This window comes from Nothoprocta perdicaria, unplaced genomic scaffold (genome assembly GCF_003342845.1).
Source record: "Nothoprocta perdicaria isolate Ctin4 unplaced genomic scaffold, notPer1 scaffold_132, whole genome shotgun sequence".
Taxonomy (NCBI): domain Eukaryota; kingdom Metazoa; phylum Chordata; class Aves; order Tinamiformes; family Tinamidae; genus Nothoprocta; species Nothoprocta perdicaria.
Window position 1 is genome coordinate 1531701 of NW_020454450.1, and position 13486 is coordinate 1545186.

The following is a 13486-nucleotide window of genomic DNA, read 5'->3' on the forward strand; positions in this document are numbered from 1 at the left end:
TCTGATCCAAAGCCTGGCTTCCCGAAGAAGGAGCAAGCAGTCTGTGGAGCTGAGGCTCTTTCCTCGTGCCATACAGGATCATAAGCAATAGTTGGTGTTCCTGCCTTTCCAGCGTTATCCTGAGCCCAGATCAGGTTCTGCCTACGGGTTTCCAGACACGCAGCACTGTCCCTGTCCTGGTCCTTCTGGGCATTAAGTCYCCAGTTGCTCAGGCCACATTTGACTGTGGCTCAGGATGGACTTTGTCCTGTTTATGGCCAGCCCRCACTATCATTAGATGCCTGTGCCCATTAATTCCTGTTTATTTTTCACCTCTCTCACTGTGCAGCCTCTCCTTTGCACAGAAGCTTGGTGCTCTCTCTTCTGGTCCTCTTCCCCCAACCCTTCCCTTATCCTATATTCAGTTGCAATATGGCTTTGAGATAATACATATTTTATTTTTCTCCCTGCTATAGCAATGCGGCTCAGCCTGTTTTCTCTTGATCTAGACTGAACTGAATGTGCTGTATTCATGCTCTGCAGTTTGTTTTTCTCCTCTTCATGCGCGGTTTCCCCCATCAAAGCCCAGGCTGTTGCGCTGAGCTCTTGCTCTTCAGCTCCTCTGCTCTTGTCCTTCGTTTTACTCTTCCATATCGTGCCCCTTTGTTAGGGTTGAATGAATGTCTTGCTTCCCACCTGAGGACTTTATAGCTCTACCTAGAGATTTTTTAGGTCTCATTTCTGCAGTCGTCCTCTTTGCTTACACACCTTAAGACATACACTGTTGGGTATGCAGCAAGTTGGGCATTTTTGCCTCGGATTTCCCCCTTCCATACTGGAAGCTGTGTAATGCTTCTGCCTATATATAAGACTTGATCTAAAATAATTCAGTGTAACCGATGTAAAAAGCAAATTAGACTTTTTTTTATTCTTTCAGTCTCTCAACCGAAGGGTCAAGGGCTAAGCATGGGTTAGAACATCCCACATGGCAACTCTGTCTATGGCTCTGGCATGATTCTGTTTTTATCTTTCCTTGCGTACATGGGACCCTTCAGCTTCTAATTAAAGAAGAGGAGGAGCCAGTGGAGCTTTAGCAAACCCCAGGATCCAAAAAYATTTGGCATTAAGCCTCCTAAAGAAAGTCTGATTTATCCAAATCCCATATAACCCAGGCACATGTGGTTATTTTAAAGAATAATTTTAGATTGAGACTTTTTTGAGTAATAAAGCCTTTATTCGTGAATTCCTGGAATTGTTGCCCATTCTGGTGCAGTCATGTGCCCTGCTAAGCTCCTGTGAGTTCATATACAGCTCCTCTGTTGGCATTCCTGCTCAAGTGCTGCCCAAACCTCCATTTTGCACAACTGGTGAGATGAATGATGCTCTAAAAGAAGCTAGTTTTCAAGCTTTTCAACCCTGTCTAAATGCTTGAGCAACATTTAATCTTGATGCAGTGCTTTGTAGCAACATTACAGTTTTCTTTAGTGACGATGCAAAAAAAAAGAGTGCAGAAGACCAGAAGACAAAAGGTCACCCTGTCATATTTGGAACTTTTTACTCCCCATAGAGCAGGCCTTTTTGCTGCTCTTTTGATTTTCTTGTAGGCCAGATATTTTCCTTTGGGCTCCTTAGGTTTGCACTGCAGGGTGGATGATCCGTCATTTTCCGCGTGTGCCGCTTGCCAAAACTTTCTGTGCGTTGCTTCATGAGAAGCTCTGCCCGTGAATCTGTTCTGTCAACTGCATGATGATTTTAATCCATCATCACAGGAAAAACATCGCGGTCTCTATTGTGGAGCAAATAATGATTAGAAATTACACAGCTGACATTTTAACTCTGCACTTCAAAATTACTGACTTTTTTTTTCCTGTTAGATTTTTTTATTTGAAGAAATAGATTGCACACTTGCAAATGAATTGGAATATTACGTAGGTCTTACTGTACACAGATTCTTTGAACAAAGAGGTTCTTATTTACAAGATTTTTCAAGACAAAACCTACATATAAGGCATTTGTCTCATTCCCCTTCTGCTTGCAGATGTGACATTTAAAATTTGAGTGTATACAAGACCCTTTTTCTTAAATACCTTTGATTAAAAGAAAGCTAGAATACCTAATACAAGTTCTTTATTCTAAGTGTACTTTTATGCAAGTGTAAAAATCCTCCGCAGAAATCTTTTATAGTAAAATGATAAATCTCTGATTAAATCTCCATTTTTAAACATAGGCTGTGATTATATGCAAAGCCAAAGGAAAAGAAAAGGAGAGCTCCTTATTGGAGGCACTTTGTTCTTTTTCCCTTTGAAAGAAAACTTCTCTATTGATTTGAGAATCAAAGATTTAATTCTGGATGTTTGTTGGAAATTTTTGATTCTTAAAGCATGTGGATTTTTAGTCATCTCTGCTTTCAACCGAAGGTTAAATAACCTTTCTTATTTTTGTATTATTATTGACATTTCAGGTGCAGTGGCAAGCACAGAAGTAAAGATGAAGTTGCAAGAATTTGTGTTAAATAAGAAGAAAGCTTTGGCACACCGGAATCTCAACCACTGCATCTCGAGCGACCCTCGCTTCTGGTATGGGTAAGTGGTGCTGGGCTCATCTGAACGATTCAGCCGGTGCCACCTTTTTTCACAATTGCTGGAGATGTGGGGAATAGAGCTCATRTCTTGACTCTAGGTCAAGTGACATAAAAATAGAGCTAGGGCTTGACTTTAATTTTACAAAATAACCAAAATGCTTTTCTTTTYCAGAGGGCTTCTAGAGGGCTATTTCTCCTATCATCTGTGATGGTCGCATTGTTCCCATGCACAGATGTTTGTTCTCTTCTGTAGTTCATGATTATTCAAACTAGCACTTTCCAGCATCTAAATCAACCTTAATTTATCTGATTTTTCATCCTATATTTGGTCCCACCAGGTGTAAGAAAAACTTGAGCTTTAATAAAACAAGGAAGATGCTTTTTATATCCACTGAGTTCACTGAGAAAAGCTAAGGAATTTTTGGAGTGAAAATAGGGTTTGAGTATCTGACAGCATTTTAAGTCTTAAGAAATAAATATGTCCAAGGATGATGAAGTCGTAGCTAGAAGATTTTTCCAAATGTAAGAAAATAARTCAAAATTATACATGAAATATATCCTAGCTATGAGGAAGTGAAGAAATGTTGAAGTACAGTTTTCAGAGATTGAACAATTTTCATATGCCTGGGAAAATGGCTTTGTCTAATCTGATTCTTTAAATTTGTATGGCTATTGCAGTGGTTGAAGTAGCGAGATGGTGATAATTTATGCAAAGATAATGTTTAAGACCCATGAGGTCAGTAGCAGAAGAAACTGAATTTCAATCAAGAGGAAACAATTATCATTTTAGATAGCTGATTTTCCACTATTGTCCTTAATTGAGAGTCACCAAGAAATTTGCGCCTTTTGTTAAAAATAGTTGAAGCCTATTCTCCACATTTTCCAGTCAGTTAAAGGCACAAGTGGCATTAAAACGAAATAGATAGAATTAATAATAAGTGAAGATTTTTTTTCCAAAATCTTTGATGCTTTGACCCTAAAGAAACCTAGCTTATAGTTGTCACTGTGTACGAATTTCATCTATTGGAAAAGAGAAGAGGAAATTTAGGAGTTGTTTGAATTGCTCATGTTCTGCAGTTTCAATTAACTGCTTTCTTATACCGATTAAAACATTCAGAGCTGCAACCTTAAATATATACGTTTAAGAGACAGGCATAGTGCAAGAAATATTTAATCCTAACTCTGCTTAAGGGTTCCGTGCATTCCCTGCTCACTGGCAGCTGCTGCTGAATGCAGGTATGTGGATAAGGTTCCTTGTGGCATTCACGGATCCGAAGACCCACTTTCCTCCCCTGTCCTGCCGAAGGGGCACCAGCAGCTGGGGACAACATGCAGGGCTCTTGCACGAGGGGCCGTTGTGTRGGGGTTTTTTCTGCCTTTAACAGGCCTGCCCTTTCCTGCTCCTCACCGCATGGTCGCTTGGCGGTGGGGAGAGGATCAGCAGTCTGGTGTCTCATGCCAGAAAGAGCCTCAGAGGCCTCACAAATCTCTGCTGCGGGTATGTTCAAGTGTGAAGTTACAGCCAGACACAAGCTCTTTCTGCAGAGGCTTTTAGGAAAGCAGATGGAGGGCAAGCTGCGTAGTTGCAGCCTCTTACGTCCCCATGGGGACTTCTTAAAAGCAGTCCCATACACGTTAAAGCCCAGATTGAGGAGTKTAAGTTTCCATTCTGTTTTTTGAAGGACCTTTAAGCTGATGGCGTATTAGTATTTATTTGTATTGCATCTCATAGGTTACCAGTGCAGTTGCAGAGATACTGGTGTCTGCACATACTTGTGACATGATTTAATTGGGTGGTGTTTGGGTTTAGCACACACGCCACGCTCGCGGAAGATCCCTCGCGCTCCTACTGTGAGCAGGCTCACCAAGTAAGTAGGAACAGATGCTGGAATAGGCTCCTCAGTGTCACGCCTGCTTTCAGGCACTTCCTTTGGTCTCATTAAGTTTATGAATTCCTCTAAAAATAAAGTATTGCAAGCACGGCTTGCAATTAACGGCCCTCTTAAGGGTATTGAACAACACAACAATTTTGCATCGATGGTTTTGATGGGAAACACGCYGTTTTCTTGCAAAATATCTGTTGCTCCCCTTGCCCTTTGGGCCTGATTTTGCTTGTCCAGGGGGGTACAAAGATGCTTTTACCTGCAGTTCTTCACCTCAACTTCACTCGGCAATGAGGCTCACTTGCACGGCATCATGGAGAGGAAAAAYGAGGAGGGTTGATCCAATCCCAAATGGAAAAGACTGAGATTGCTTGCATGTGGGCAGGTCAGCCCTTGAACTGAGAAGGGACAAACTGTAGGGGTTTTCCAGATCCTGCTGTAGTCCAGGGGTTCCACTAATGACAGAAGGGAGCTTCTCCTCCCATGTCTAATGTTCAGCAATGCTTCTTGGAGGAGATTTCTTGGAGGACCTTACCAAGGTCTTGCTCAACCTTCAGCTTGGTGGTATTCAAGACACTTTGTAAGCTCTGTTTATCACATACTCTTCCAGTTTATATGTAGTTGTTTAAAATGCCTTTGTGGACTATAATTTTTGGATTAGATTAACCAGGCAGCCAAAGAAGTGGTCTTTTTGAATTGTCGCTCCCGTGGCTTCTCTATCTGTCGGGCAGCTAGCTCTGCTCCCGGGAGGTTTACTCTTGAAGATATTTAACATAAACAAGAGTGGCTCTACAGGAACCTCAGATGCCTCGGGCAGGTTTACTTAATGGGGCTATTATTTCCCTGGGAAGTTCTCAGGAACCTATTTCGGAAGTAGACACTCAATGTAGCAACAGTCAATGAAATGTYTAGCTGAGTAGTAGAATGTTAAGACGTAATTATATATTATATATTAGGTTGTTCTTATGAATGTTGGTGTCTGCAGTCTCCGTCCATAAAGCGTTCTAGCACAGATACATATGTTTGAATGTATATCCAGTCTACATCACATAAGTGTGTTTGAAGAGTCATGTGTGCTTTTACCAAGTTTTTGAAGGACCTCACAGATCAAAGAGYAGGCCCTGTGTTAGGGGAAGGTATGTACTTTCAAAAGGGCCTGCGTGCCTGATTTGGTGTGCAATTTTACCTGTTTCGGGGCCTTTGAAATTCTCAAGAGGGCAAGCAGAGGGATGCATTTTGCTCAAAGCAGTGCAGGGTGCTGGATCCCGGGAATGAGGTGTATTCCTGTCCGCAGCGCAGAATACCTGTCACTTGGCAAACCCAAAGTCCATCTACACAGGCCCCTTGAGTTCACCCGCATTCCCTTAACCAAGTCCTGAGCATAACTTCATTGTAGATCAGGCTGAAGTCATGATTTAAATTTTTTTTTTTTTTTAAATCCAACAGTTAAGGGAAAACCACTATTGCCTACATAGACAAGAGCAAAAAATGTCACTGTGTGGCATGGTGGGTTTGAGGGCGCTTGACTTTCAGCATCCAGGTGTCCCATTTTGAAACATCTCTCTGTGCAGCCTCCTCCTGGTAGGAGCAGATCTGGGGAGAGAAGGCGCCTTCTGTTTTCGTTCGGGATTCAAATGTTTCACAGTTTTGGTGCTGTTTTGATTTCAGGTGATGATTAAACTGTGCGTGCATGGGGGCATTTATTGGTGTGAATATGAGAAAGTAAATGATGTGTGCATATGCTAATGCAACACTGTGCCAGAGCCTGAATAGGTGTTTTACTAGTATGTATGTAGAATATTGGAATATGAACGGGGAGCAGGTTAGAAAAGCAACAGTGAATCATATTGTTTGCTAAGAACTGAGTAAGGAAATTGTAACGTAGGTGTTTGGGGAGTGAGGGGAGGAACTTATGAGAAATTTTGTAATAAAATCACATAGAATTGATATGTTTTCCTAATATTTCATTGGTATTGCTTGCTAGTTGTATGGCTGTCATGTATATTGAAAAACTGGACATGGTTCATTGAGTAGGAAACTCTCATGGCCAACAAACTGGTAGGGAGCTCCAAAAACTCTTTCATTAGTTAATATCCTTAGCCACTGGAGTGTAATTTACTTCCAGCAGCGTGGACAGTGTCAAGGAGTGAACCTGGAAAGGTGCTGAGTACTTTGGCCCTGTCTTGGGTCAGGATATGGCAAAGCAAAGGGCGGACAACCACCTATTCCACACGGATGCTGTTAGGAGGCTTAGATGTTTGGCACCTTGTCATGTGCCCATCCTTCTGGTTTGCTTCCTCCGTAGACTTGCTGACTCCTGTGTCTGGGTTTTTATTCAGTGAAGGAAAATTATTCTGTGCTGTGGTTGAGCAAAGTAATGGCCCTCATGCTTCACTTTGAGTACATGATTTATCAGAACCTAACCCAAGTTAAAGTTATGGTTAAACACCTTCATAAGTTGAGCCTTGCTCAGCAAGGTTATTTCTATAATGAAAATTAAGCACACATTTATTTACTTCCCTGTAAATCAGACTTTAAAGGATCCTTTACTTTCTTTTTGTTTGTTTGCATGAGTGCCTAGGAGGAGAAAAMCAGTATGAAATTATTTTCCTTGGTATTGCTAACTGATAAGATGACTAGAGCAGGGAAGGTGCTTCCCTTTTGGTTTCCCTTCTGTAAAATCTCTTCTCCTCTTTCCGTCTGTGCAGGAAGACCCAGCACAGTTCTCTGGACCAGAGCTCCCCACCCCAAAGTGGAGTATCCGGCACCTACAACCACCCTGTCCTGGGCATGTACGATTCCAAAGATGACTTCCCCCTCAGAAAAACAGGTAAAGATCACCTCGATTTTTCTCTGTTCCCCACTGTCTTTGCTGCTGCATGGCGAGAAGGAAAAAAAATARAGAGAGAAAGAGAGAAAATGTTACCAAAAAAGCAGTTTCATATGCACTCCCTCTTCCTTTGACTATGCAGACTTGCAAAGCTGCGTGTAGAAGACAGCATAGCTGTCCCTTAGATTTTGCCAGTTGGTTGTTTTTGCAGAGTTGAAACATCACTTTGCACATCTGCAATCACTGCATTTTGCCGAGTGAGAAAAGTACTAAGAAAAGTTCACTTCTGCAGGGATTTGCACTTTATGTACAAGTTTATACTTAAAATAAATAAGCCTGTTTCTGCCAGTCAGAGTGTAGAGGCTTCCTGGAAGGCTTTTGGTTCACACCTAGACAGCTGTTTCTCAGTTAGGTTTTTCCCTGCACTGTGGCTAAGCAGGTCAGTTATTTCTCAGCTCTGCACTGGGCAGACTGGCTTGTTTGGGTTGGCTGTGGCCCTCCGCTCTGTATCATGTGCCCACAGCCAGCACAACGTCCACCTCCAGCCTTGCTAGCGTGTGATCCACTGCCGCTTCCTTTGCGGGGAAAAGCTGAGCTCTGGAGGGCTCACCTGGATTTCGGGAGCGATGCTGCTCAAGCGCATGGTGCAGGCAGAGCTGTGGGTTGTAGCTTTGAAATAGAAGAGCCCTTCTGGAAGCGTTGCGGGAATTCTCGGGACGTTTTTTCTCCTAAAAGTAAGAAGTGAAGCAGCTCTCATAGGCACTATTCCAGTTACCTTTTTAAACTTACTGCATAGATGGGTTGTTGTACAGATTTCAGCATCTGACAGGAAAGAAAAAAGCACTTCTGTGCTCCATCCCTGTGCTTCCCTACCTTGCAGTTTTATGCATTAAAAAAACCTTTTTTTGGAATCTCTCTTTCTGCAACATAGCACCTGTCCTGCTACCCGAAGTCGTAGTTGGCTGCAGCAGTCTCTACTGCTGTCACTTSCAAGGTGGAGAGGCATTCCAGCCCCAGCCTGCCTTTTGACAGCGTCCCCCTCAGCACCTCCGTGGAGTTGAGGGATTTCCAAGCAGATGATTCAACCTCTTGGGTTTCCATGAAGTGAAAACCTATTTCCGCAGGAGGAAGCGAAAATCCTCATCACTTTAGGGCATCTTTCTTGGGAGGTTCAATCTGAGTCTCGGTCTCCCTTCTAGCACTAGATGCTGCTCTCCTGCTGAAACCCTGTAGGGACGTAGCACATCTTACACATTCCTTCTGTGGCCGTCTGGGTTGGGTGCTGTCAYTCCACTTCTTGGACCTAGTTTTCAGTGCTGTGAGCAGGTGATTTGCACCATGGCCTTGCCACCCTCTCCAGAAAACATTCCAGTGTTACATGCAAAGCCCTGCTTCTGGCGCTGTTGTGTCCATCCATTTTTCTGTGCCCAAACTGAGTTCTGTGTACGAATGTGGCTAAATAAGAGTCCTGTCAGACAAAGCGAATTAAGAATGATAGATGTATTTAATAATAACATCATTCAAAATGGAAGCAACCAAAATCGTTGTTACTTTAAAACAATAGTGTATTTAACTGATTTTGTTTTTCTGAAGCACTGACGTTTGTTGCCCTTGCGCCACCAGTATTAATCTTTGAGGGAATAGTATGTGATGCATGTAAGTGCACTTGCAAGGTTCAGGGGAGGGTTTTTTTGTTTTCTTTTCTTTTGTTTCACTTTCAGCACAACAACACTTCAGTTTCTGGCACGATGCTAGCCTGCAAAAATCCCACTGCCAAGAATGTTAAGTTGCTTGGAGAAGGCAGAGCCCTGATCAGGCTGGTGTAAACAAAAGGAAGGGAAGGCTGGAGCCCATCCTAAACAAAGTTCTTTCTTGCGAGTGAGCTTTTCATATTTTTGGCACCATCCAAAACCCAGCTTTATTTGAGTTTGTAATTTAAAACTGCCATGTCATGTAGTCCATTTTTGTTAAATTTGATTAAATGTTTACAGTTCAAATACAGAACCCATCACAATGCAGTTCTGATTACCAGGACTGGAGTCCAACCCCAGCACTGTTAAGAGAGGCTGACTTGGGGAACGAAGAAAAGGCAGCTTAAAAGATCATTTCTTCCCAGCCGCRTTTTTGGAATTGGCAGTATGACCTGCATGTTGAGAAATTGTTCAGAAAGAGTAAATACATAATTGTGCTGGCTTTTAATAATACTGCCGCTCTTCCGCCTGTTTTTTTTAATTTTTTTTTTTTCTTTTTATTTTTTACCACACTGACATTGTAGTAACAGATTATACCTATTTCTCTGGGCACCCCTTGAGATATTTTGCTAGTCTTAAAACTCAAGTGTGAATGTTATATAATAATCAGCTGGGTATATTTACTTGGGTAGAAGTAGATATGTGCATGAATAATATCTTGAAAGAGTACTTGAAAACATACAGCCTGTGAAGCAGTAAACACTTGCAGCGTGCTCCTAATACATCCTGTCCCCTGAAATTCTATACTTGTGAGATTTTGCTAAACAGTGTTCATGTTTCTTGGCCATTTGGTTTCTGCATGAAATTGTTTTACTGTTAGGCTGCCGAATAGGGCAGTTATTAAATGGTTGAATCCTGTTTTCAGCCTGGCTCCTGGATGCATTGCACTTTATTTTCCATATCAAAACACTTTGGACTTTTTTCTTTTTTTTTTTTTTTAAGCTGCCATGATAAGTAATGGCTGCTTTTCATTTTTTTTTGTCCTTTCATTGTTAAATAACTTGACTAATGCAAGGATTTTTATATACACTTCCTTAGTATATGCATCTTGTCTATGACTGTTGAGCTGAGAAAACATAAGTGATCTTTTCTGTCCCCATATCAAGACTGGTGTCTTCCAAATATAATGTAGCTTCATTGAGTAGCATGCTGAGGCCCTCAGAGAAAATACCTGGAAAATGCATTTATAATGATAGCAGAATCTAGGTTTGGGCAGCCTTTTTTGATGTCCCTARGAATAATTTGTCAGTAAGTTGCTAAGAGTTACTGAAAGTATATTTTTTTTAATGTAGCTTTTCAGTTTTGTTCATCTAAGGATATCTGATGCTGCTTGCTAGAATTATTTTCTCCCCAGTAACAAGGTTTTTAAACTATGAATTTCCCTGTTTTTTGGAATTTCTGACTTTTTTTCTTTGTTTTTACGTCCCGTGATGACTGGACAGACACTAGCTTGTCCATTGATCCCGCAAAGAGATGCAATAAGGATTCGTGACATCCTTTGGGACTTGAAAGCTAGTTGGGATTTGTAGTGAAAACCACCTGATTTGATTGGTTATTGTCTGGTTTTGTTGAAATCTTTAAAACTTGGGCAAAACGTGATGTCTGCTAGAATTGCTTGGTCGACTCCTGGGAATGTGTCAACTGGAAAAACGGCCTTATCCATGTGCCTGTATTTAAACCAGGCCCCAAAGACAGGCAAGTGTTAGTCTCTGAATTTCCTGTCTCAGCAGTAAAGGATATGTCCGTGAAGCATCCTTCCCAAAAATCTCCTGTCCCATCAACATGTCTTGCTTTCTGCACAAGTGTTTAGATAGTCACGACAGAAGAAGAATTGGTTATAGCTTAACCACTGCATCTTAGAGCTTGTGGTAAAAATCAGTCTGTCCTTAATCTTTATAACCCACTCTTCTAAGAACAGACAGGAAAGCTCCAAGGAGAAACGTTCAGCTCAGCATCGTTAGTAACTTGGGTACTCCTTTGCAGTAGAGACTTCCCTCAAGGAGTAAAGGAAAGGGCCAACAAAAATTGAGTATTTCCTCGTATGTGGTCCCAAAGGGTGGACTCCAGCACAGATGCCACTTGGAGGCTGCTGCTTTTCCTGGGTTTCACCAGTGGTTTGGGACTGACTGCAGAGGGAGGCTGACAGAGGCCTGCCCTGTGCTGACTGTCCCTGCAAACACATTTCATGTCCATTAGCCTAATGGACAAAGAAAGTCCGTATTTTTCTTCTGACTCTAGTCAAGAATGAGCAAATTAAGAACAACCAGTAGCGTAAGGGAGGAGAGGGCCCAGCATCCTGGGATGATGTTGGTTTCTTTGCACTGTTGCAGGAGCGCAGGTTGCTTGAATTGTCTTGTCAGCTAAACAGATAAAATTGTTTGGAACAATCCTCATTAAAACACAGCAGAAGTTAAAAGAAGGATGTGTTAAAAATTGCAATACCAGGTTGATGAAGAAAGGCGTACTCCCTCGCCACGTAGATGCTGATTATTGGAGTGTTTTAAGTGGTTTGTTTTACAAYAAAGATTGTTTAGAGGAAAATAGAGTAGGCTGAAATCCGGGTGAAGTGTGGGAGTATAATTTAGAGAAAATCTTTGAGCTTTGTGTGACCTGGAGTGCCACTTAGGTTTGAGGGAATCTTTGTTTTTCCACCCACGTTGTCCTCCGCATGGCTGACGTGGTCGGAGGTCTCGCTTTTCTGTCCTTCTTTCTGAATCCTGCAGACCCATGACCTACCTTGGGGCATCTCCTGGTGAGAGGAGGTGTTGGCTTGCTGCTCTGGTATTGCAGAATAGCTCTTCACATCACACCATTGAAATTTTAGAGAGCAGAGCAAACTGAAGTGTTCTTGGAGGCCCAGCACATGTTTTCTTTATTTCCTCCATTGCTTCTGACAATCATCTCAAAGTGCACAGCAGGGAATATTTAATTCCTTTCTTTTCCTTTGGTGCGAGTGGAAGCTCCAGGTGCAACCAGAGGCTGTAAGCACCATGTGAGCCCCCCACCTGTAAGCAGGAAGCACTTTATAAAACCTTAGYAGCAATACAGCAGTTTTGCATATTTGCATGGTCAGACAAGCAAATGATAGTGAAGCAGTAAAAAACATGAGCAGTGGCTTCRGTTTAATGGGTGTTAAAGGCTCCTTTTTACTGCTTAGATGCATAGGCTGTTAAACTTCAGGATGAAAAATGGTAACTGTTAGCCATTAATAAGGTTTTGTTTTAAAGACACCATTTTCCATAAATAGAGGAAAGTGGCCTTTCCACGGAGCTCTGAAATRCCAGGGCTCTGTGTTTGTGGTAGCACAGCGAGTGAGAAGAGCAAGAAAGTGCCAGCAGGATTTTTATTCAGTCCTTTCCAACGCTGTATCTAGATTCAAAGATGTGTTACTTCATATGATGCCATCTAGACATGGCACTAAATGGTAACAAAATTAGGCACTACTCAATTTCTTCTCTTTTTTCCTTTCTAGTTTGGGGTTTTTCAGTTGTCGCTTTTGCCCTGCATTAACCGAGAGCCCTGGATCCATCCGTGGACAGCTGTACCCTGCTTGCCCTCCTTTCTGCTGATGCCTACAACTACTGAAAAGCAAGAGTAGGGRTCAGCAGAATAACCATTGGGGTTTAGAGGGGTATCGATGAAATCATGTTGTAGCTGCTGCATCTTCTGGGATGGCTTTTGGAGACCTCCTCCTTTCTTTCCTGTGATGGGCAGGATCTCTTGTGGTGCCATGACTACATTTGCAGAGAACTAACACTAAAACCAGAGAACCTGCGGACCCTTCTCCTTAAGCAAAAGATAATTTATCTTTATTAGAGTTCTGGTTGTGCAAAAATGCAGGTTTCAGGCAGTTGTCCTATAGCAAGACGCAGTATTGGAGCAGAGTTGCCCTTTCCACTTTGCCAGTTAATCTCCCTTCTGTTTACCTGGAGTAAGTTGGACATTGGAAGAGTGACGAGGTAGGAGTGTTGGCTTGTGCCAGGCCGGTGAGTGTTAGTATGAGGCTTAAAAAATAAAGCAATAATAGTCTTCTTCTGTGGCCAAGCTACAGAATTAAAATATACAAGSACAGGAGTTGGCATATTCATTGTAGGGCTTTATTTTGTGTGTTTTGTTTTGTTTTTGCCTAATAAATGTGGCTTGGTAATGGGAACAGTGCAAACTCTGCCGAGGATTTTGTGCTTTTGACTTGCACAGACTTAATGTCAGATTAGTTCAGCAGCTTAGTGGACGCAATTCCAGGAAGAAAACAATGAGAATGACATAAATGTTGAAGAATTGGATTACACTGAGTCCTGCCGTAATAAATGAAGTATAAAAGGGGTAACTTGGGTTTGAGTCTCTGAAAACTAGGGAATGCTTTTGGCTTGTGTTTTGTGCAAGTTATTAATTTACTCAGAGAAAAACAAAATATTTTCTGGATAAATAGTTGCTATCAGCCAAATGGAATATGTCACTGTTT

General features: G+C 41.9%; 1 protein-coding gene across 1 annotated transcript in view; it reads left to right on the forward strand.

Moving 5' to 3' along the window:
• HDAC4 (histone deacetylase 4) overlaps positions 1–13486 on the forward strand; it is a 178939-nt gene that overhangs the window by 101006 nt on the left and 64447 nt on the right. Inside the window, exons 6-7 of the mRNA XM_026033717.1 lie at positions 2441–2561; positions 7152–7273. Coding sequence (XP_025889502.1) covers positions 2441–2561; positions 7152–7273 — 243 coding nt within the window. The remainder of the gene's footprint in view (positions 1–2440; positions 2562–7151; positions 7274–13486) is intronic.